We start from the raw sequence: 22,106 nt of genomic DNA, 5'->3' as shown, positions 1-22,106 counted from the left end.
GGAGACGTAGGCATAATTGGCTAAACTCTGTTATCAATTTCGGGTATTATTTTTTGCTTTTATTTCGCATTCTCACTAATTTGATTATAGAGAAATTACTCGTACTCGTTTTATTTCCCAACATAAACTTCGACTTAGTATATGGGATTTTGACTTCGGTCTGACCAATCTTACATATGAAGGTCGCACTCCTTACAGAAGATGTTTTTTCTTCGACAACGTCTTCTACGCGATTATAAACAGAGAACTGAAAATGAAAACAAAAACTTTAAGAAAAAAAGTTAAGCATTCAGAAGCCTGGTTCCTAAAAGACCCCCTTTTAAAGCAAGGGAGCATGACTTAGTACTCTCAAAGGACAACCCAATCCAGACATCGCATGGAACCCAAATACAATTTCAAATCATACCACTTTATAGCATTCTCTCGATTAAAAAAATAAATTGTTATACCACCAGAGAAAATTCACTGGAGAATGCAAATGCTTCGCCAATAAAGTTACACCAAATACCCAAGCAGAATCTTCAGAGATGTCAAGTCACCTAGAGCGACCTTTGCCAAATGATCATCCAGAACCTATACTTTAATATGACTTTGACAATCAAATTTGATAACTAACAATTGTATCTACATAAACTGTTAACTGTTGAAAGTCAAAATATCATGGGCGGCTATGCAAATTCAAATGGGGTTGCTAAATTGATTATGTTAGGCAGCTTGAAAATGTTGAATTTTGAAGTGGTAAAATCACAAAATTTAGCCATTGGACTTTAGGTTATTTACAAGATTAGTCCTTAAGTTTCAACTATAAATACCCTAGCTCATTTAGCTTCAAGATCATCCCAAAGCATTCTAGCTTTCTTCCAATACTAGAGAGAATATTATAGAGTTTTTTAGAGTTGTTTTCTCCTTTTTATCAAGAGAGAATTATCATTGTTTTCTCCTTGGTTGATCGAGAGAAGTTGTAATTCCTATTTTTTCATAGTGAAATTCTTCTACCGTTGCCCGTGGTTTTTACCCTATATTATTTAGGGGTTTTCCACGTAAATTTTGTGTCTTCTTTATCTTCATTTTTATTTTCTCAAATTATCAGTTGCGATTTTGCTCTATCCGATAGCCGTCTTCCGCAACAATTGGTATCCGAGCTAGATTAGAGTGTGTAATATCTGCTTATTGTCTTTGTGGTTGCCACCAAAAGGTGGATCCTCCAACATAAGAAAATAAGAAGTTACTACCCATTCTTTGAAGGTTCCAGAGAACTATTCACGATAGTGAAATAGTGGGAGCTATCTGTAAAAGAAGCTATGGCAACGAAATTTGATATTGAAAAATTCAATGGGAGAAATTTCTCATTGTGGAAATTGAAGATGAAGGTCATCCTAAGGAAAGATGGGTGTCTAGCGGCTATTAATGAAAGGCCGGTGGATTTCGCAGATGACATCAAATGGAACGAGATGGACGGGAATGCTATGGCAAACTTTCATCTTGCATTAGCAGATGAAGTATTGTCAAGCATCAAGGAGAAGAAAACAGCTAAGGAGATATGAGATCATCTCACCAAATTGTACGAGGCCACATCGCTGCACAATAAAATTTTTCTTAAGAGGAAATTGTACACTCTCCGTATGTCAGAATCTACTTCAGTGACGGAGCACTTAAATACACCGAACACCTTATTTTCTCAGCTTACATCCTTAAGCTGTAAAATAGGAGAACAAGAACGTGCTGAACTTATACTTCAAAGTCTACCGGATTCGTACGGTTAACTCATCATCAACTTGACAAACAGTAATGTCACCAGTCTAGTCTTCGATAACGTTACAGTTGCTATTCTACAAGAAGAAAATCAACGCAAGAACAAGTATGACAGACAAGTAAATCTGCAACAAGCAGCAGCGTTTACAACGATGAGAGGGAGATCAACAGAATGTGGCCAAAGCAGCAGTCACAAACATGGTAGATCAAAGTCGAAGAGCAAGAAGAATTTAAAGTGCTACAACTGTGGAAAGAAGGGTCACTTGAAGAAGGATTGTTGGAGTCTAAATAAAAACTCCAATCCACAAGGCAATACCGCAAACACTTCAGATGATGGAGATGCTCTATGCTGTGAAGCGTCAACCATCGTGGAAGGCAGAAAAAGATTTACAGATATATGGCTCATTGATTCGGTAGCGACATATCACATGACCTCAAGAAGAGAATGTTTCAATCATTATGAACCTGTCTCAGGAGGATCTGTGTATAGTTGCAATGATCATGCCTTAGAGATCGTTGGTGTGGGAACCATCAAATTAAAGATGTATGATGGAACAATTAAAGTTGTTCGAGATGTGCGGCACGTGAAAGGCCTGAAGAAAAATTTATTATCCTACGGATTGTTGGATAATAATGCTAGCAAGATTGAAACACGGAAAGGAATCATGAAGGTGTTTCGTGGAGCGCTTGTGGTGCTGAAAGGTGAAAAGATAGCTGCAAACTTGTACATGCTGAAGGGAGAGACATTTCTAGAAGCAGAAGCCTCTGTTGCCTCATGTAGTTCAGATTCTGCAATGTTATGGAATAAGAAACTTGGACACATGTCAGAACAAGGAAAGAAAGTCCTTGTGGAGCAAAAGCTACTTCCAGGCTTAACAAAGGTATCACTTACTTTGTGTGAGCATTGCATAACAAGTAAGCAACATCGGTTGAAATTCAACATATCAAATTCTAGAGGCAAAAGTGTTCTAGAATTGGTTCACTCTAACGTATGGCAAGCACCAGTAACATCCCTAGGTGGAGCAAAATACTTTGTCTCATTTATTGATGATTACTCCAGGAGATGTTGGGTGCACCCTATTAAGAAGAAGTCAGACGTGTTTTCAACTTTCAAAAACTTCAAAGCGGGTGGAACTTGATTCTGGAAATAAGATCAAGTGTTTCAGAACAGATAATAGAGGAGAATACGCAAGCGAAGAATTTGATGACTTTTGCAGGAAAGAAGGCATCAAAAGATAGTTCACAGTGGTGAACACTCCTCAACAAAATGGAGTGGCAGAACGGATGAACATAACCTTGTTAGAAAGAACAAGAGCAATGTTGAGGGATGCATGCCTAAAAAAATCATTCTGGGCAGAAGCAGTCAATACCGCCTGTTATTTGGTGAATTGAGCTCCATCAACTGCAATAGAGCTGAAGACACCAATGGAGATGTGGACTGGAAAACCAGCTGATTATTCAAACCTCCATATATTTGGAAGTATAGTGTACGTGATGTACAACTCCCAAGAAATTTCAAAGTTGGATCCAAAATCCAGGAAATGCAAATTCTTGGGGTATGCTGATGGAGTAATGGGGTATCGTTTGTGGGATTCCATTGCCCGCAAAGTGATCATTAATAGAGATGTTATCATTGTAGAAGATAAACTACAAAGAAAAAAAGACGATGATAGCGCTGAAAAGTCAGAGACTACTCAGATACATATAGAAAAAGAGTTTGAAGAAGGAGATTCTTCTAAAGCAGAACCAGCACATGATGAACAAGAACCAGAGAGTTCTGAAGCTCCAACAACTCGTCAATCAGATCGTGAGAAGACGTCCCAATTGGCACTCAGATTATGTTATAGAAGACGATCAAGTGGAGAGGTATCGTGCAAGACTGGTGGTCAAAGGATATGCTCAAAAAGAAGGTATTGATTTTAATGAAATCTTTTCTCTTGTGGTTCGACTAACAACAGTTCGAGTAGTCTTGGCAATGTGTGCTACATTGAACTTACATCTAGAGCAGCTAGATGTTAAAACAACTTTTCTTCATGGAAATCTTGAAGAAGATATTTACATGCTCCAGCCTGAAGGTTTTGAAGAAAAAGAAAAGAAGAACTTGGTTTGCAGGTTGAACAAATCTCTGTACGGTCTAAAGCAGGCGCCGAGGTGTTGGTATAAGAGATTTGATTCCTTCATTATGTGCCTTGGATACAACAGACTTAATGCAGACCATTGTGCTTATTTCAAGAGGTCTGGTGATAATAATTTTGCTATATTACTGTTGTATGTGGATGACATGTTGGTTGCAGGACCCAACAAAGATCATATTGAAGAATTGAAGGCACAACTGACTAGGGAATTTGAAATGAAGGACTTGGGATCAGCAAACAAGATTCTAGGGATGCAAATTCACTGAGACAGAAGTAATAGGAAGATTTGGCTTTCACAAAAGAATTACTTGAAGAAAATCTTGTCACGATTTAGCATGCAAGATTGTAAGCCAATTTCTACCCCTCTTCCTATTAACTTCAAATTATCCTCCAGTATGAGTCCTATCAGTGAAGAAGAGAGGATGGATATGTCTCTAGTACCATATGCATCAGCAGTGGGAAGTTTAATGTTCGCTATGATATGCACAAGACCAGACATTGCACAAGCAATGGGAGTGGTTAGTCGGTACATGGCGAATCCAGGCAAAGAGCATTGGAATACAGTAAAGAGGATCCTGAGATACATCAAAGGAACCTCAAATGTTGCATTATATTACGGAGGATCAAACTTACTAATAAATGGTTATGTAGATTCTGACTATGCAGGAGATTTGGATAAAAGCAAATCTACTACAAGATATGTGTTCAAAGTTGCTGGTGGAGCTGTAAGTTGGGTTTCAAAATTGCAGTCAGTTGTGGCTACGTCCACAACAGAGGCAGAATATGTAGCAGCTACACAAGCCAGTAAAGAAGCAATTTGGTTGAAGATGTTATTGGAAGAGCTTGGACACAATCAAGAGTATGTCTCTCTGTTTTGTGACAGTCAAAGCGCCTTGCATCTAGCAAGGAATCCAGCATTTCATTCAAGGACAAAGCACATACGAGTTCAGTACCATTTCATTCGTGAAAAGGTTAAAGAAGGGACAGTAGATATGCAGAAGATTCATACCAAAGACAACATAGCAAATTTCATGACGAAGGCAATCAACGCTGATAAATTTACCTGGTGTCGATCCTCTTGTGGCCTGTCAGAGACGTAAGCAACATGAAGGTACAAGGTAGAAAGAATAGTGTGAAGATATGATTGTTCCAATCAAATCTTCAAGTGGGAGATTGTTGAAAGTCAAAATATCATGGGCGGCTATACAAATTCAAATGGGGCTGCTAAATTGATTATGTTAGGCAGCTTGAAAATGTTGAATTTTGAAGTGGTAAAATCACAAAATTTAGTCATTGGACTTTAGGGTATTTACAAGATTAGTCCTTAAGTTTCAACTATAAATACCCTAGCTCATTTAGCTTCAAGATCATCCCAAAGCATTCTAGCTTTCTTCCAATACTAGAGAGAATATTAGAGAGTTTTTTTAGAGTTGTTTTCTCCTTTTTATCAAGAGAGAATTATCATTGTTTTCTCCTTGGTTGATCGAGAGAAGTTGTAATTCTTATTTTCTCATAGTAAAATTCTTCTATCGTTGCCCGTGGTTTTTACCCTATATTATTTAGGGGTTTTCCACGTAAATTGTGTCTTCTTTATCTTCATTTTTATTTTCTCAAATTATCAGTTGCGATTTTACTCTATCCAATAGTCGTCTTCCGCAACAATTGATCATCCAGAACATATACTTTAATATGACTTTGACAATCAAATTTGATAACTAACAATTGTATCTACATAAACTGTTAACCTACTGACAAACATGATGACCTTGAGTCTGGCACCAGTCACTTTATAATTATGGTATTTATACTACAAGAGAATGAAAAAAAGGATTTTCCTTCGCTTTAAGTTCTAATGAAAAAAAGGCTTTCTTTCCCTTCAAGTTCTCAGTTCTCATCAAGACCCACCATCTTCTGTACACTTCCTTTACCACTCCTTATCGAGAATTCACCAGCCAACAACCTATCTTCTATTGATCACAACTTTCCGTTGATAATGCTCAAGGGTATATGATGAAAATACCTTTGGGAAGGTATTTACACCTTGGATTTTATAGACTGAAAAAAATAATTTTGAAACGAAAAGAATGTTGTTACCGTTGATTCATTTGCTGTAATGATAACGAGATTTTTGATGAGTTGTCTGACTGTTTCTGATAAGGATGTACATGGATGATTTTACAGCCATGTATGGTTGTTTATTACAGATGTTATAGACACTTAATTCTAGCCATTTATCTGCCACTGAATAGCTATTGTAACATCTATATTTTATGAATAAATTTGGACAGATTTGAGGCCAGGTTCATCCAGTTGTAGTAGATTAATTATAGAAATTAATCCGTGATTTTTACGAAAATTAAATCAGAATTTGATACTGATTTTGGTCAAATGACGTTTTTTAATCTTGTTTTTATCTTATAAATAGCTAATCATTTTTCAGCTTTTTATGTTATCTTAAGCATCTCCTATAACTGGAACCTGGCCTCAAATATGTGCCACTGATAGCTATTGTAACATCTATATTTTATGAATAAATTTGGACAGATTTGAGGCCAGGTTCATCCAGCTGTAGTAGATTAATTATAGAAATTAATCCGTGATTTTTGCGAAAATTAAATCAGAATTTGATACTGATTTTGGTCAAATGACGTTTTTTAATCTTGTTTTTATCTTATAAATAGCTAATCATTTTTCAGCTTTTTATATTATCTTAAGCATCTCCTATAACTGGAACCTGGCCTCAAATATGTCCAGATTTATTCATACAATATAGTTGTCACAATAGTTAGTCAAGAGCAGATAAATGGCTGGAATTAAGTGTTTGTAACAACTATAATAAACAACCGTATAAGACTGTAAAATCATCCATGTACATCCTTATCAGAAACAGTCATTTCTCTCAAAGTTTTCTGAAAAAACTATCATTTTTCCGGTGTTAAGAGAATAGCAGTACTAGTGCTAGTCCACTTCGATTTTCGAGTGTATGAATCTTCGAAGAGGCCGTGTTAACCTCGGGGGACGACCACCTATTGCAGCTGTTACACACAAGACGAATTCGTTTCTAAAGCAGTGATTTTGTCTACGCTCACAGGTGGTGGCCTCTTTTTTGGAATTCTGCTTTGGAGATTGTGGAAGCAACGCTGTAATTTTGTCTTCAACGGTGAGATATGGTCCACCTCGGCTATTATTCACTCTGCGCGTTCATGAGCTCAATCTATTAAGGTAAGGTATTCGTCCAGCTCCTCGCACGTCAACCGTCTGAACAATCAGCAGGAGGAGGAATCATCCACAACTCTGATGGAGATTGGCTGTCCGAATACTACAGAAGTTTTGGTCAATGTTCTATCCTCCATGCCGAGTTATGGGCGCTCATTGATGGATTAAATGTGGCCTGGAACAAAGGCTTCAGGAGTATCGAAGTTGAGATGGACAATAAAGAAGCTGTTCAGATTCTGTCATCCTCGGCCTCAACTTTCGAACCAGCACTGATCTGTCGTATCTGGAACCTCCTCCTCTGTCTGTGGAGAGTCAACATTACGCATATCCACCGAGAAGCATACGACACTGCTGATGCCCTATCCCACCTCGGTCACATGTCGTCCCTCGACCGTTCTGAGCTCGCTCACCGGCCTGTTAATGTTCATGGTCTCCTTCATTTGGATATGGACAAGTGGAGGAGAATGCCAAACTGCTGTTAACACGGCCTCTTTTGTAACCACAAGGAAAAAAAGAAGCTAAAATCAGATCTATTATGATGGAAAGTCTTGATTCATAGGATATTAATACTCTGCAGATTCAATTAAAACATTATTCATAATTTGAGTATGCTTGATCAATTAACCCTAAAAAAATGAAAACTTCTATCAATACAATATGAAACTCCTTTCACCTTTTTCTCAAACTAATTTACTCGAACCTGACAAACGGTGCAACATACCACCATTACTGAAAGCTGATTATAACATTTAATAAGTCATATAAATTCATCAAATCCATTACAAAGAAACCAACCAGTTCTTGTTCCTCTGCAATGGATTCTTTTCAGCAGCACCTTTTGGTCTTCATGGCAATGTCATTCGCCATAGCCATCACCCCTGTTTTCTCGGTTGTCGGATGGTAGTCGGCCTTTCCATTAAAAATCTTAACACTTTCATTTCAAAGAGTCGATTTTGGTTTGGATGTTGTTCTAATTTAAAGTTGGGAGGAAGAATCGGATGGTAACAAGTTCGACTTCCTGTGAACACACTTAGCGGCGGTTCGCCAAGGAAAATTGAGATCAAATTCAATTCTCATTGAGACAACATAATCCAATTCGGGTTTTTCTAGCTTAAAGTTGATTTGGTGCTAACAACGATAGCCGTAGTTAGTCCAAACAAGGAATGAATTTCAAAGATTGTCTTGGGAATATCAGTTTACCGGAAAGAAAAGCAAGTTGCAAGGGTTGGGCCTTGTAGATTGTAACCGGTATGAATCCCGAAGTAAAATCTTTTTCGCTGACCGAAATGAATTGAGGCAAAACGAAGCTTGAGGCTATTCTTCATCGATATGGTTTTCAAATATTATTTACACTTTTTGTTATCTTATTTTTTCTTATTTCATTTTACTTAGTTTTCATCACAAAGTCGCCCCGCCCCTTCTCTTTTTGCAACGCTATTCGACATTAAAAATTTCTAAGTTCATGCGGATCGACCATTTCTTTACTACACTTATTTTATGTATTTCATTTGAGAAAGGAATTTTATTTGACAATATACAACGGCTCGTCAATTTTCTTGCAACAAAGGAAAACATATCATTCTCTTATTGTTTTGAATCCATGAGAGGTTACATCCATCCGTTGACATATATGATGATGATACAGAGACACAACGGGGACTATTGATATGATGTCATTTGAGTTAATGAATGGTTATTTTTCTGATGCTGTAAATTAACTCTAAAAACGAAAACTCCTTTCACCTTGCCTTAAAGTCAATTACTGATAAATTTTGTAACAGCCACCACCATTACCGAAACCTCTTTTGAACATTCAAGAAGTCGTATAAATTCATCAAATCCATTACAAAGAAACCAACCAGTTCTTGTTCCTCTGCAATGGGTTCTTTCCAACAGCACCTTCTGGTCCTCACGGCAATGTCATTCGCCGTAGCCATCGCACCTGCTTTCTCGGTTCTGGGATGGGAAGAGAGATACTTGCCGGACCCGAGTGTGTGTTGGGCTGAAATCAACAAGGCCGATGGCTGCGTGCTTCATCTTTACGCGTCTCTGTTTGAAAACAAGATGAATATGGGGTTCGACTGCTGCGAGGCGATTCGGGGCCTGGATTACAAGTGCAAGAATTGGATGTTCAATCATGGAAGATTCACGCCTGAGTTCGGCAACCGAGTTAAAAGGTTTTGTGCTACTTTGGGCGTCACGCTTCCGCCGAGTTACCGGATTTATTACCCTCAAACCCCCGGTCATGGTGGCTTGGGGCATTGAGCGATTGTTTTAAAGAGTTGAAAAAAAAATGTAAACTTGATCTGTTTGAACAGACAAGAAGAGTTCATTTGTAGGAGGTAAAGAGGAATAAAAACAAATTTAACTTTAAACATGAATAATAATATAATATGTTTTGGTAAACTTCATCAAAATTTATTAATTAATGTTTACACGTCAATATCATATTAAATAAATAATTTGATAAATATCTGAATTCATTAAATATTTAAATTCTTTGTTCGTGTTAAAGTAAATTCAGATACTAAATATCAAAGTGTTGATATTTTAATTCACATTCAATTTGCAGTGTATATTCAAATCTAAATATTATCCATCTACACTATCTCAATTCATAAAAAAACTAATCAAATGTTGTTCGTATTTGCTTGTCCTAGTTGTATGTACTCGTTTCTTCTATTTAGAGAGGTTTTTGATGAGGTATGCAATTCGGGTAAAATTTGTTCGATTATTCTAATAAAATCTTCTTGCATAGCAAAAAGAAAAAAAATTTAGTATTGAATTTGGGTAAAACTATTAAATTAAGTAGAAAAAGGTAAGAGGAAGCATAATATTAATTCAAACCCAAGCTTTGAAGAAGATATGGGGTAAGTAGGGCTCTCGTGATCTCAAATGAAAATAATGATTTTCTACTTGAATTTCAATTTGGACCGTTACCGGGTTATACAAAGGTTTAAATGCATATTTCCCACTTTTTACCGAGTTGCTATGAAAATATTTTTCGAGACGTTTTGTCCTTCAACTAAAATTCGTTACTCGTTTGTCCTAAATCGTTAACACCGTTAAAATCAAATTGTTGTATTGACCTAATTGACCTAACTGAAGAAATGGGGTGATTGCACGTATAATCAGTTATCGGAGTTGTTGTATTTACCTAATTGTGTTATACTCTTTTCCTCCTAATAAGTTTAGAGAAATTTTTAGTATGGTCTTGAAATTGTACTTTTAAATCTTTAATAAAATCAAATTGTTGGAGAAAAAAGTTAGACACGTCTAACTATGGCTACATTTAAGATATTCCCATGGTAATTATAGATGTGTTCACAATTTGAACTACATGTTTTAAAGATATTTTGTCTTGAATTTTAAGATAACATAAAATCTAGTAATTAAAACCTTTCAATCGAACCTGACAGGTTTTGTAACATACCACCATTACTGAAAGCAGCTCTTTTGAACATTTAAGAAGTCGTATAAATTCATCAATTCCATTACAAAGAAACCAACCAGTTCTTGTTCCTCTGCAATGGGTTCTTTTCAACGGCACCTTTTGGTCTTCACGGCAATGTCATTCGCCATGGCCATCACCCCTGCTTTCTCGGTTCTGGGATGGGAAGAGAGATACTTGCCGGACCCGAGTGTGTGTTGGGCTGAAATCAACAAGGCCGATGGCTGCGTGCTTCATCTTTACGCGTCTCTGTTTAAAAGCAAGACGAATATGGGGTTCGACTGCTGCGAGGCGATTCGGGGCCTGGATTACAAGTGCAGGAATTGGCTGTTTAATCATGGAAGATTCACACCTGAGTTCGGTAACCGAGTTAAAAGGTTTTGTGCTACTCTGGGCGTCACGCTTCCGCCGAGTTACCGGATTTATTACCCTCAAACCCCCGGTCATGGTGGCTTGGGGCATTGAGTGATTGTTATAAAGAGTTGAAAAGAAAAAAACGTGAACTTTATCTGTTTGAACAGACAAGAAGAGTTCGTTTGTAGGAGGAATGAAATGGTATTTAACTTCAAACAGATAAAATGGTAATCTGAATAACAAATTTAACTCTCGATTCTATCATTTGGCGTCGTAAAACAACCATTAATCAAACATCCACCATGTAAAAACATTGAATACGAAGCAATTTAGAGCCGTCGTTCCTTCCATTTCCAGTTTCAATCATCAGATCAAAGAGCTGACTGCTGAAACATTGAATATGAAGCAATCGATGCTGAAAGAGTTTATATTACGAAACCGGATGGACAAATCCCAAGAAATCTGCATCAAATGCTTCATACTCGATGTTACTCAACTCAACTCTTTGATCTGATAATTGAAACCGGAAATGAAAGGAACGACAACTCTAACTTGCCAATCAAATTATTTCTCAAAGGATTTTGTGTAAAAGGTGGAGAATCTATTTTTCGAGATTAGAATTTCAAAATTCCTATCAAACTGAAGTTTGTAAAAGTTTATAATCAAAATTCCATTTTGACACGATGATTGTATTAGTTCTTTTTACTCAAAGTAAGAATTCATATCGAAGATAGGGATGGCAAAAAAACCGAATCCGACGGGAAAAATCGAAAACCGAATTAAACGGGGACGGGGAAAAACCGTTTATACTAAACGGGGACGGGGACGGGGAAACGTTTATGTTAAACGGGGACAGGGACGGGTTTAGTAATCCCCGCCCCGATTACCCGATTACTCGGCCCGATAAATATTAAAAATAATTATTATATATATATAATAAATTTAAATTTAATTAAAAAATATAATAATCTATATATATATATATATATTTAATTTAAATATATATACCCGGCCCGATACCCGTTTAAATAACTATTTATGCTAAACGGGGATACTCGTTTCCCTCCGGTTTTCCCCGATTACCCGATGGGGATCCCCGTTTAAATCCCCGCGGTTTTTTAAGCAGGGATGGGTACAAGTTTTTTAAATGGGGACAGGAACGAGGGGATCAATACCCGGCCCGTTGCCATCCCTAATCGAAGAAGACTCTTCGTAATCTATGATATAGACGTATAAAATAGATACAAGTGTTATACGTATAAATAGATACAAGTGTTATACGTATAAATAGATACAAGTGTTATGATTATCTGAAACGGTTAACGGAAAAAAATACGATAAAAAATACAAAAAGCATCAATATTAATATGAAAAACTCTAAAAAAAAATCACGAGTAGAGAATAAGAAAATTTCACTATGCTAAAAATTTACAAGATCTATTACAACTGTTACACAACTCACAAAACCCTATTCGTTACTTTCTATTTACAAAGATAGGAAACACAGGAACTCTAACTGAATTTTCTTTCTTAATCAGCATAAAAAGGGCAGAAAACGATCTTATATCTATTTTAGACTCACTTTTATTTTTTATTAATTACTTTGGATTTTTTTATTATTTAGATTCTTCTCCACCCATACATTAAATGATAATATTTATTTAAGTATGTTCGATCTTAAGGTTGTCTCAAATATTTTTGGGAATTTGTGCGAAAACTAAAAAAAATATTTATATATTCCGTTACTTTGAACAATAAATTTAATATTAGATTAATAAATTATGGAAAAATTATTGAATTTTGTCAAGCATGTTATTTTTATTATTTTGTTAAGAAACCACCTTAAATACAACTAAGAGAGAATAAGTTAAAAAGAAAAAAAAAAGGAAAAAAACTAGAAGTTGGTATGATACAAAGCTTGATTTTGAACAATAAAAAATAAAGAATGGTGTATTATTTTATTATTAGTTTGAAATTAGAGAAGACTAAAAGTTAAAAAAAATATTTGATAAATTAAAGAATGAGAAGGAGAGAAAAATACAATTAGATTTAAGTCAAAATTGAATGAATTAATATGAGAGAAGAAAAAAGACTGTCTACTTTTTTTTAAACAGAGTTCCGATTATAATTATAAAAATTTAGGCACCATAAATATAAAAATTGGGGACATGAGCAATAACTCAAGGTTCTCTCCCTAATAGTCGGCCTTGTTCGAACTCATATTTTCATGCATATTACAATAATAATGATGTTAACCAAATTAAAACTCAATATGACTACTTTAAACTTTTTAGTACTTAATTTGGGTAAAACTATTTTGTATTTTTTGGCACAATATCAAAAAATTGGCCCTTAACATTTTTAAAATGGTCGTTTTGGCTTTAATTCTTTTTTTGGGAGCATTTTAGCCCATAATGTTTCATTTTGAGGTAAATATATCTCTCCATGGATGTAAACCATTAATTAACAAATGATTAACGCTCCAAAATATAAGCTTTGCCCTAAAATGAAACGTCAGTGAGCCAAAATACTCTTGAATAAAATAATAAGGGTTAAAGTGGGTCTCTAGCCAAACATTAAAATTTTTTTGCTCTAAAATGAGACGTTGGATGCCAAAGAGCTTAAAAAATAATAGAAACCAAAATAATCATTCTGATAAATGTTATGGGCTAAAATTAAGACACTCAAACTATTGTGTAATTTTTTTTGGCATAATACCAATAATAGTCTCAATGTTTACTAGATTGGTTATTTTGACCCATATATTTTTGGAGCATTTTGCCCCCTAATGTTTTATTTTGAAGGAAAAAGCCCATCAATGGGTAAAAACTATTAGTTAACAAATAGTTAACGTTCCAAAATAAAACCATTTTTTACGTTAAAATGAAACATTAATATTAGAGGGGCAAATGCTCAAAGAAGAAGAATAAAAGTCAACATGGTCATTATAAGAAACAATGTAAGAGGATATTTTTGTTATATTAAGAAGAACAATGTAAGAGGAAGCAAGCCCCACAAAGGAGAAGGGAGACAACCAGGTAGTGGGGGTGTGCAAAATGATTTGATCTGATTGATTCGATTTAAAAATTCATATATTTGTTATTTCTTTTTATTTTTGGATAATTTGAATCGGATATTAATTTTTTTTGGAATAATCAGATCGGATACGAATTAGATAAAATCCAATTTTAGATTATCCAAAAATCCAAAAAATGACATTTAGATTTTAGATACCATTTAGCCCAAAAATGAACCCACTAACCCGTTAAAACTCCAACCCTAAAAATTAAGATACTTAATTATTTATTATATGTGAGTAATTAAATATATATAAAAATATAATAAAGGTATCAAATAAGTTACATTAAATCACAAAATATAAAAGTATTTTTTGTCAAATTAAATTTAATATTAAGATTTGGATATCAAAAAATTAGATATCAGATTTTTTTCGGAAAATAAATCACTATTTTAAGTATTCAAAATTTTTAGATATCTAAATTTTCGGATCGAATCGGATCCGATATCCGACTTCGCACACCGTTACTAGGTAGGGCATGCTATGAGCCGAGCTCCACGTAATAAATAATTCGCTGTCATTATAACTAGGCACCATTTTCTACCCTTTGAAATTAAATTGAAAAACCCGATGAAGTGGGGTTAAATTTGGACAATGTACCATATTCTAGACCATACCCTAAATTCTTATCATAATTTTTCTTCTTTTTAGTCATTCCCCCCTCTAGGAACAAATACGAAGTTGGCAACGTCTAAATATGGCTAGTTTAAAGGTGAAGTTAATTGAATCCGCCACCCTAAAGCCAGGCTCGCCAACTTGGGAAGACAAAACATAAATCCAACACCTAAATTTTGATTTGAATATATTTGATAAAGGGTATGTTATTCTCTTTATGTGATCTAGATTCGATCAGCTTTACATTATCTTATCGTGACACGTCGGTATCACTGTCAAATTTTAACAATTGGTGACCAAAACATAACGTTAGGTATAATTTTTCCATCTCATTTTTTTAAGGTGAATCTTTACATCTTTAGAAATTATTTTAAAATTGATGGATGCAATTCACTGTGACCATAGATGACGTAGTGAACCGGGAATATAAAATAATTTCTCTTGAAGATGAGATGCATGTAAAATCATAAAATAACAATAATAACATTATATTCAATCGTTAGTTTTGTATTATACTCAATAATAACATTATAGCTATCCTATGTCATTTGTAGAAGGAAGGAGAACATGTCTTGGAATATAACTTATATAATACTCTATTTAAATTAATTTATTAATAAATCGGATATCAACAATTAATAAAATGTTTAAAAGAATAAAATAATTAATAAAAAAATGGCCTAACTAGTAGGTTTAAGAGGTTGAAGATGATTGAGGGCAGTTTTCCACTACAAATTGGAGCTCATTTTATTGAAACCATACATAGAGAATTATAGAGAATTGAAGAAATGGATTTGGATTTGTTATGTTTGTTTGTTGCAATCATTGTTGGAGCTTTATGTGTTTTCTCACTCGGAAATCCGAAGCAGCAGCAGAGGCTGAAGCCTCTCCCTCCGGGCGATATGGGATGGCCATTGTTAGGGAACATGTGGTCTTTCGTAAGAGCTTTCAAATCCCAAAACCCAGAATCCTTCATCAGCAATCTCAAACAAAGGTGTTTTATCATCTTTAATCCTTGTTTAAATCAAAGCAACATGATTTACAAATCTTTGTTTAACATTTTCAAAGCAACCCAGGTACGGTGAAACAGGCGTTTACAAGATCAAATTCTTCTGGAAACCATGCATAATAGTTTGCAGTCCAGAGCTATGTAGGAAAGTGTTGACAGACGACGAGCAATTCCAATTGGGTTATCCACTTTCAAATCTAGTTTGCAATGGAACGCCATTAGACTGCATTTCGAGCTCGGTTAATAAGTGGTTCCGCAGGCTAACAGCGGCAACCGGTCTCAATCAACAAGAATCGTTATCGTCGTATATAGGGAGCATCGAAGAGATTGTAATAGGTACATTGGAAGAATGGAGTAAGACGAACAAGCCGATCCTTTTCTTCCCCGAAGTGAATAAGATCGCCTTTAAAGTCATGATGACCATCTTCTTGGGCTCCGGTACCAACGACACTAGTATTGAGTCGATGGAGAAATATTATACAGACGTATTCGGTGGACTGTTTTGCATGCCGATTAACATCCCTGGTTTTGCGTATAATAGAGCGGTCAAGGCAAGGGAGATGCTGATGAAAGGGATTCGAGGTGTGCTCAAAGAAAGGAAACACGATGTCCTGAACTCGAAACGAGGCCTAATTGATTTTATTAGGGAAGCCGATGATCCAAACGGTGAAGAATTGGATGATGAACTCGTTGCTATTATACTACTCCTGTTCTTGATCGCGGGTCGTGAAAGTTCAGGTCGGGTGGCCGCATGGGCTACTGTTTTTCTTCATGATCATCCTCGAGTGTTGCAGAAGGCCAAGGTGAAATGGGATTTTTTTCAATTTTACGAAAATTTTCAACCATGGGAGTTAGCTCATAGTTTTTTTTTAATCTTTATTTAAGGAAGAACAAGAAGAAATCATGAGACGAAGGTCTCCTTCTCAGAAAGGTTTAACTCTCGACGAAATTAAACAAATGAAATATTTATCTAAGGTAAGAATTGAACTTTATATATTCACTCGTCCAATGATTTTAAAAAAAGTGTAACACTAAAAAATCCCAACCGTCTATTTTTATTTATCAAAAAATCCCAAAAAAGTATAATACTAAACATTTTATATTATGTGTACGTGGATTCTAATTCGTTCATATTTAATAGTGAATATTTGTTGGTATTTAGGTGATTGATGAGACGCTCCGAATACGTACCAATGTTTTTGCACTCTTTCGAGAGGCAAAAATTGACACTTATTTGCATGGTTAGTTTCCTTCTCCGGTTCATCATATTTTTTTCAATGGATTCTAATCTATAAAGTTAAAAACATTAACATAAGTGAATCAAATAATTATATTTTGCTGCCTCACGAGATCAAGGAGAAATCTATTTTGCAGGTTATTTCATACCCAAAGGATGGAAGGTGTTGGTCTGGCAAAGTGCAGTTCATATGGACCCTGAAATTTATCCCAACCCTCAACAATTCCTTCCTTCAAGATGGGATGTAAGTAGAATCTTTGAATAAAGATTCTGATTGTTATCTTTTAAAAAAAAACCATGAAATGTTTTCTTCAGGATTTTAAACCCAAAGGAGGGGCTTTCTTGCCCTTTGGAGCAGGAAGTAGAACCTGTATAGGAGCTGATCTTGCCAAACTTGAGATATGCACTTTCCTTCACCATTTTCTCCTTAATTATAAGTGAGTTGCCTTCATTTTTCTCTTTCAATAATTTACCTTCTACATTGCAGTGCTTGATATCAGATTTCATATAACTTCTTTTATAAAGTTTGTAAAAGGTTCAAGAGATGTTTTTTTTTTTTTTTGGGAATATGCAGGCTTGAACAGGTTAATCCAGGAGGCCCTGTTAAGTACTTACCTGCTTCACCAGATCCAGCAGATAACTGTCCTGCCAAAGTCATTAAGATCCCTTGATCATGCTTTAAATTCCACTTTATTTCTTAATTAAACCTTTCATTGTACCAAAGATAATCCATGTAATAATAAAAGATAACCTCATCCAGATATTTAATGGCGGGTGCCTTCCTATGTACAAGACAAATTTAAAATAATTTTTTTAATCCATATATATTTGATATTATTAGGCTTATTGGTACATAAGACTCTCAAACTTTTTTTTTATAAAAAATAATGTTTTTTAATTAACGAAATCAAACGTTGACCTTTATAATGCTGACATGGTGATACACGATATTTATGCAGTAATACACCATAAATAATAATGTGATAGATGAACTTAATTGGTGTTTTAAGAAACCTTGATGACATAGTTGATTTTTATTTTCATTTTCTTTTTAAATTTTTATTTATTTTAAAAGAAAAACTCGTTACTACTCTATGATTTTAGCCCACTCATTAATTATTGGCTCATTTTTATTAGCCCACTCTTCTAATGTTCTGTAACAAATCCTCCCTCATCATCTTTGCTGCAATTTTCTGCCATTCCTTCCTCAAGTTGAAGGTTGGATAGAGAATACAGTCTTGCATATGATTTATATATAGACTCTTTAATGTCGATGTCAGGCTTAGGATGATGATGATTATTTATAAGTTGGCATGATAAATAAATTTAGCTGTCATATAGTAAATCTGATTGAAAAGTCATGTAGGCCTACTAATAGTTATATTGAGAAACTATAACTGGTCGTAGGATATGAAACTCGAGAGGATTCAAAAACCTCCCGATGATATAAATCTGAGCTCATGTAATTGGAACCATACGTAGAGAATTGAAGAATTGGATTTGGATTTGTTATGGTTGATTCTTGCAATCACTGTTGGAGCTTTAAGTGCTTTCTCAATTGGAAATCTGAAGCAGCAACAGAAGATGAACTCTCTTCCTCCAGGCGATATGGGATGGCCATTCAGGGCCGTCTTGTAAATTTTGGTGGTCCTATATTATAACAGTAAAATAGACCTTTTAAAATTAAAATATTAGATATATAAAGAAGTTCATTAATATTTTAAAATTTGGTGGCCCTATGCCATAACAGTAAAATAAGCCTTTGACTTAAAAATTTTTGGACCAAACATCCTAAATATACATATATACAAAAGATTTAAAAAAATTTGGAGGCCCTTTTAAAAATTGGGCCTTGTTCGGTTGGGGCCGCACATGCCCAAAACCGGCCATGTGGCCATTGATTGGGAACATGTGGTCTTTCCCAAGAGCTTTCAAATCCCAAAACCCATAATCCTTCATCAACAATCTCAAACAAAGGTTTTTTTCCTTGTTTAAATTACAGCAACATAAGTTATGAATTTTTTTTAAGATTTTCAAAGCAACCCAGGTATGGTGAAACAGGCATTTACAAGTCCAATTTGCTTAGGAAACCAAGCATCATAGTGTGCAGACACTTATCTCTTAAATAACGTTAAGATTTAATAGGATAAGACACTTGATCCTTTAAACAAAGCTAAAAATTTAAACCTTAACATTAACAGATCAATTGGATTGGAAAAATGAGATTCAAATTTTAAAAACAAATGCTACTTAATATGAATTAATTGATCATTAAAAAGATGAATCAAAACCTTTCGATTTTAGATTTTTTATTCATCTCTTGTCTTGAAATCATTTGTTTTCGTTTAATTTCATTAAATGGCGTACTTATTTTATTGGGTAAACTATGTGTTTATTACCAAAACTATTAGTTTAGTTCGTCTTAATACCTAAGCTTTTAATTTTTTTTTAAAAAAATCATACTTAAAGTTAAGTTTTAGTTTCATTTTAGTATCCCGCCATTAAAAACTTTAGTTTTTATTTCATTTTAGTACTCTGTTCAAAATTTAACATTAAATTTAAAAAAAATGAAAATTTAGATACTAAAACGGACCAAAACTAATAGTTTAGATAATAAACACTCTAACTTATATAATTTCCTACCATAATGCATTAAAAGCATAATCATATGTTACCAAATCCAACAAGATTTACTTTAGGAATCCTTTTTCTAGTGCTTTTGTTTATTCAATGAGAGGGGAACTGTTGTAAATGAGAAACATGCATGAATTGAATATGTATGGATCTAAATATAAGAATAAAATATTAATATATATATTGATAAATTTAATGATTGGATAATAAAATATTTGTAAGAATAAAATAATGAAAAAAAAATTAGGAGATTAGACAAATATTATTTCATTCTTCATCAATCCATTTCTTATAGAGAAGAAAGTTTTGAAAATCCGAAAAACAAAGAGATTGAAAGAGAAAAACCTAAAATATAAAGCATTGGCCCATGTACAACCTAGTTTCCTTGCCATGCTTCAATGGGCAATTGGACATTAGGTGCCATAGGGAGTGGCAAATTGAAGAAAGGCAACCCACCCGGACCGTCTCCGGCACCGGTAAACATGTTATATCCACCGTCATCTCCGTCACCGCCGCCTTGCATATCATCCTCTTCCAAAGGGAGACTCTCATAGGTCACATTCGTAAACGATGATGCTATGAGCATAACCGGTCCAGCCGCCATCAGTTCCCCAACGACAGTTCCCCCTAGAACCTGCCCTTGTCCGCCGGCCAGGAAGATCGTCAAACTGGTGGCGCCCGGAGGAGCCGGCGGCGGCAAAAACGAACCCGAAAGCGACAGTATCTCGAATCTTCCGTGAAGGGTAACAACAGCTCCAGCCGCAGCCGGTTGCCTAATGCTCACATTGGTCACCGTACCACCCCCACTCAATATGCATATCCCCCTCTGCCTCCTCCGGGCGTAGCTCGCAACGCAGTCGAAAACATCGCAGCCGCCCGAAACTTCCAGAATGTGAGCTCGGAGCGTGTTTGCACTCTCCCGAGTTACGATAACCGGCGGCTTCGTCTTGTTCTTGGAACCCAGTGGACGACCCCTCGGCCTACGTGCTATAACAAGGTCATCCGAATTAGCACCGCTGACAAGGTCCTGAACTTGGCCTGAACCACCGTCAGCACCTCCACCGCGGTTGTTTGAAACGACGTGATCTTCGGGTTCGGGCTGGTAATTGTTGTGAAGGTTCGGTCTTTGAAGATGGCGTGGAACGTAGCGGGAAGCTGTGCCTAAATCGAGACACGCCATGCGAGCATCCAAGGGAAACAAATCAACAGTAAAAAAAAAGAAATAAAAATAGCGTTAGAATATAGATAATGCTAAGGAGAAAAGGAGTTTTATTTATTGAAAGAAATTAAAAACAAAGATGAAGAAGACGAGGAGGAGGAGATCGATTGGCGTTCAAAGATAAGCTGAAGAGTGTGAGCTAGGAGATAGGGCTCTAGTGTTTAGTTGTTTTGTTTGGGTAGTTCTGCGTAAAAACGGTTAATATACGGTGTGACCGGTTAAACAAGTGATCGGTTAAAATTTAGACCGATTATGTTATATTATTTAATCGAAAATATTATAAAGTACAATAAAATACTAGGTAGCGCTTATATAATGTAATAGGTAGCGCTTATATTACCTATTTATAACTAAACCGATAATTTATACCGAGCCATTGCAAATTTACCTATTACATTATATTATATTAAAAGTGTTCATACTTTTTATAAAAAGGATCGATACTTCTTTTAAAGTTATGTAATTTATGTTTCAATTTTTTTAATAGTGTTTCATGTTTTCCACCTACAATATTAATTAATTTTATTTACAAAAAATTATTTGATTGTTTTGATATTTATAAATATTATTTATAATTTTTATTTATAATATCGTAACGTAAAAAATAAATCATTAGACGCCTATAATTACTAAATTAATATCTTAAAACTCACTCAAAAGATAACCTTAAATTAATGTTTCCACAGTGAAAAAGTATGGACACTTTTATAAAAGGATAGACACTTACAAACCACTACCTATTACATTATATAAACGATACCTATTACATTATAAGCGCCTACCTATTACATATTTTTACCTATTATATTGAAAGTGTCCATACTTTTTATAAAAAGGATCGATACTTCTTTTAAAGTTATGTAATTTATGTTTCAATTTTTTTTAATAGTTTTCATGTTTTCCACCTACAATATTAATTTAATAATTCATTTGCACAAAAAATTATTTGATTGTTTGATATTTTATAAAATATTATTTAGAATTTTTAATTTAATAATAATATATATCGTAACGTAAAAAATAAATCATTAGACGCCTATAATTACTAAATTAATATCTTAAACTCACTCAAAGGATAACCTTAAGAACACTTGAAGAAGCAAGATAACAACTATCCAAGCAATCAAAAACGAGAAAATCCCAACATGATAACAACTGAACATATCATATCAATGTTCAAACTCAAGTTGTAGATTTTGATTTCCTTTTGCTTGGCATCATATGAGATTTGGATTTGGATTTCCTTTTGCTTGGCACCATATGAGCTTTGGATTTTGATGAGCATCGGTAGTATTTCGGACTTATGATTTGGGTGGTACTCAACTTTATTTAGTTGCTATTTGTTACATTTCTTGTATACCACCCAGATCATACGCCCGAAACGTTTCTGACGCTTTAAAGTTGA

General features: G+C 34.8%; 2 protein-coding genes across 2 annotated transcripts; one reads left to right on the top strand and one right to left on the bottom strand.

Annotated features, from left to right (window-relative positions):
• Positions 1–15,390: 15,390 nt before the first annotated feature.
• LOC120135153 (ent-kaurenoic acid oxidase 2-like) lies at positions 15,391–16,781 on the top strand. The gene is made up of 4 exons (XM_039151484.1): positions 15,391–15,596; positions 15,679–16,414; positions 16,497–16,542; positions 16,774–16,781. The coding sequence occupies exons 1-4, from the start codon at positions 15,391–15,393 to the stop codon at positions 16,779–16,781; spliced, it is 996 nt and encodes a 331-aa protein (XP_039007415.1).
• Positions 16,782–19,853: 3,072 nt separating this feature from the next.
• Positions 19,854–20,766, bottom strand: LOC120134992 (AT-hook motif nuclear-localized protein 23-like). The gene has a single exon (XM_039151362.1). The coding sequence runs from the start codon at positions 20,660–20,662 to the stop codon at positions 19,859–19,861; it is 804 nt and encodes a 267-aa protein (XP_039007293.1). The 5' UTR covers positions 20,663–20,766; the 3' UTR covers positions 19,854–19,858.
• Positions 20,767–22,106: the final 1,340 nt, after the last annotated feature.

The sequence above is a fragment of the Hibiscus syriacus genome, unplaced genomic scaffold (genome assembly GCF_006381635.1).
Source record: "Hibiscus syriacus cultivar Baekdansim isolate YM2019G1 unplaced genomic scaffold, ASM638163v2 tig00110602_pilon, whole genome shotgun sequence".
Classification (NCBI taxonomy): Eukaryota; Viridiplantae; Streptophyta; class Magnoliopsida; order Malvales; family Malvaceae; genus Hibiscus; species Hibiscus syriacus.
Note: the sequence above shows the minus strand (reverse complement) of the source record. Positions and strands in the feature narration are given on the sequence as shown.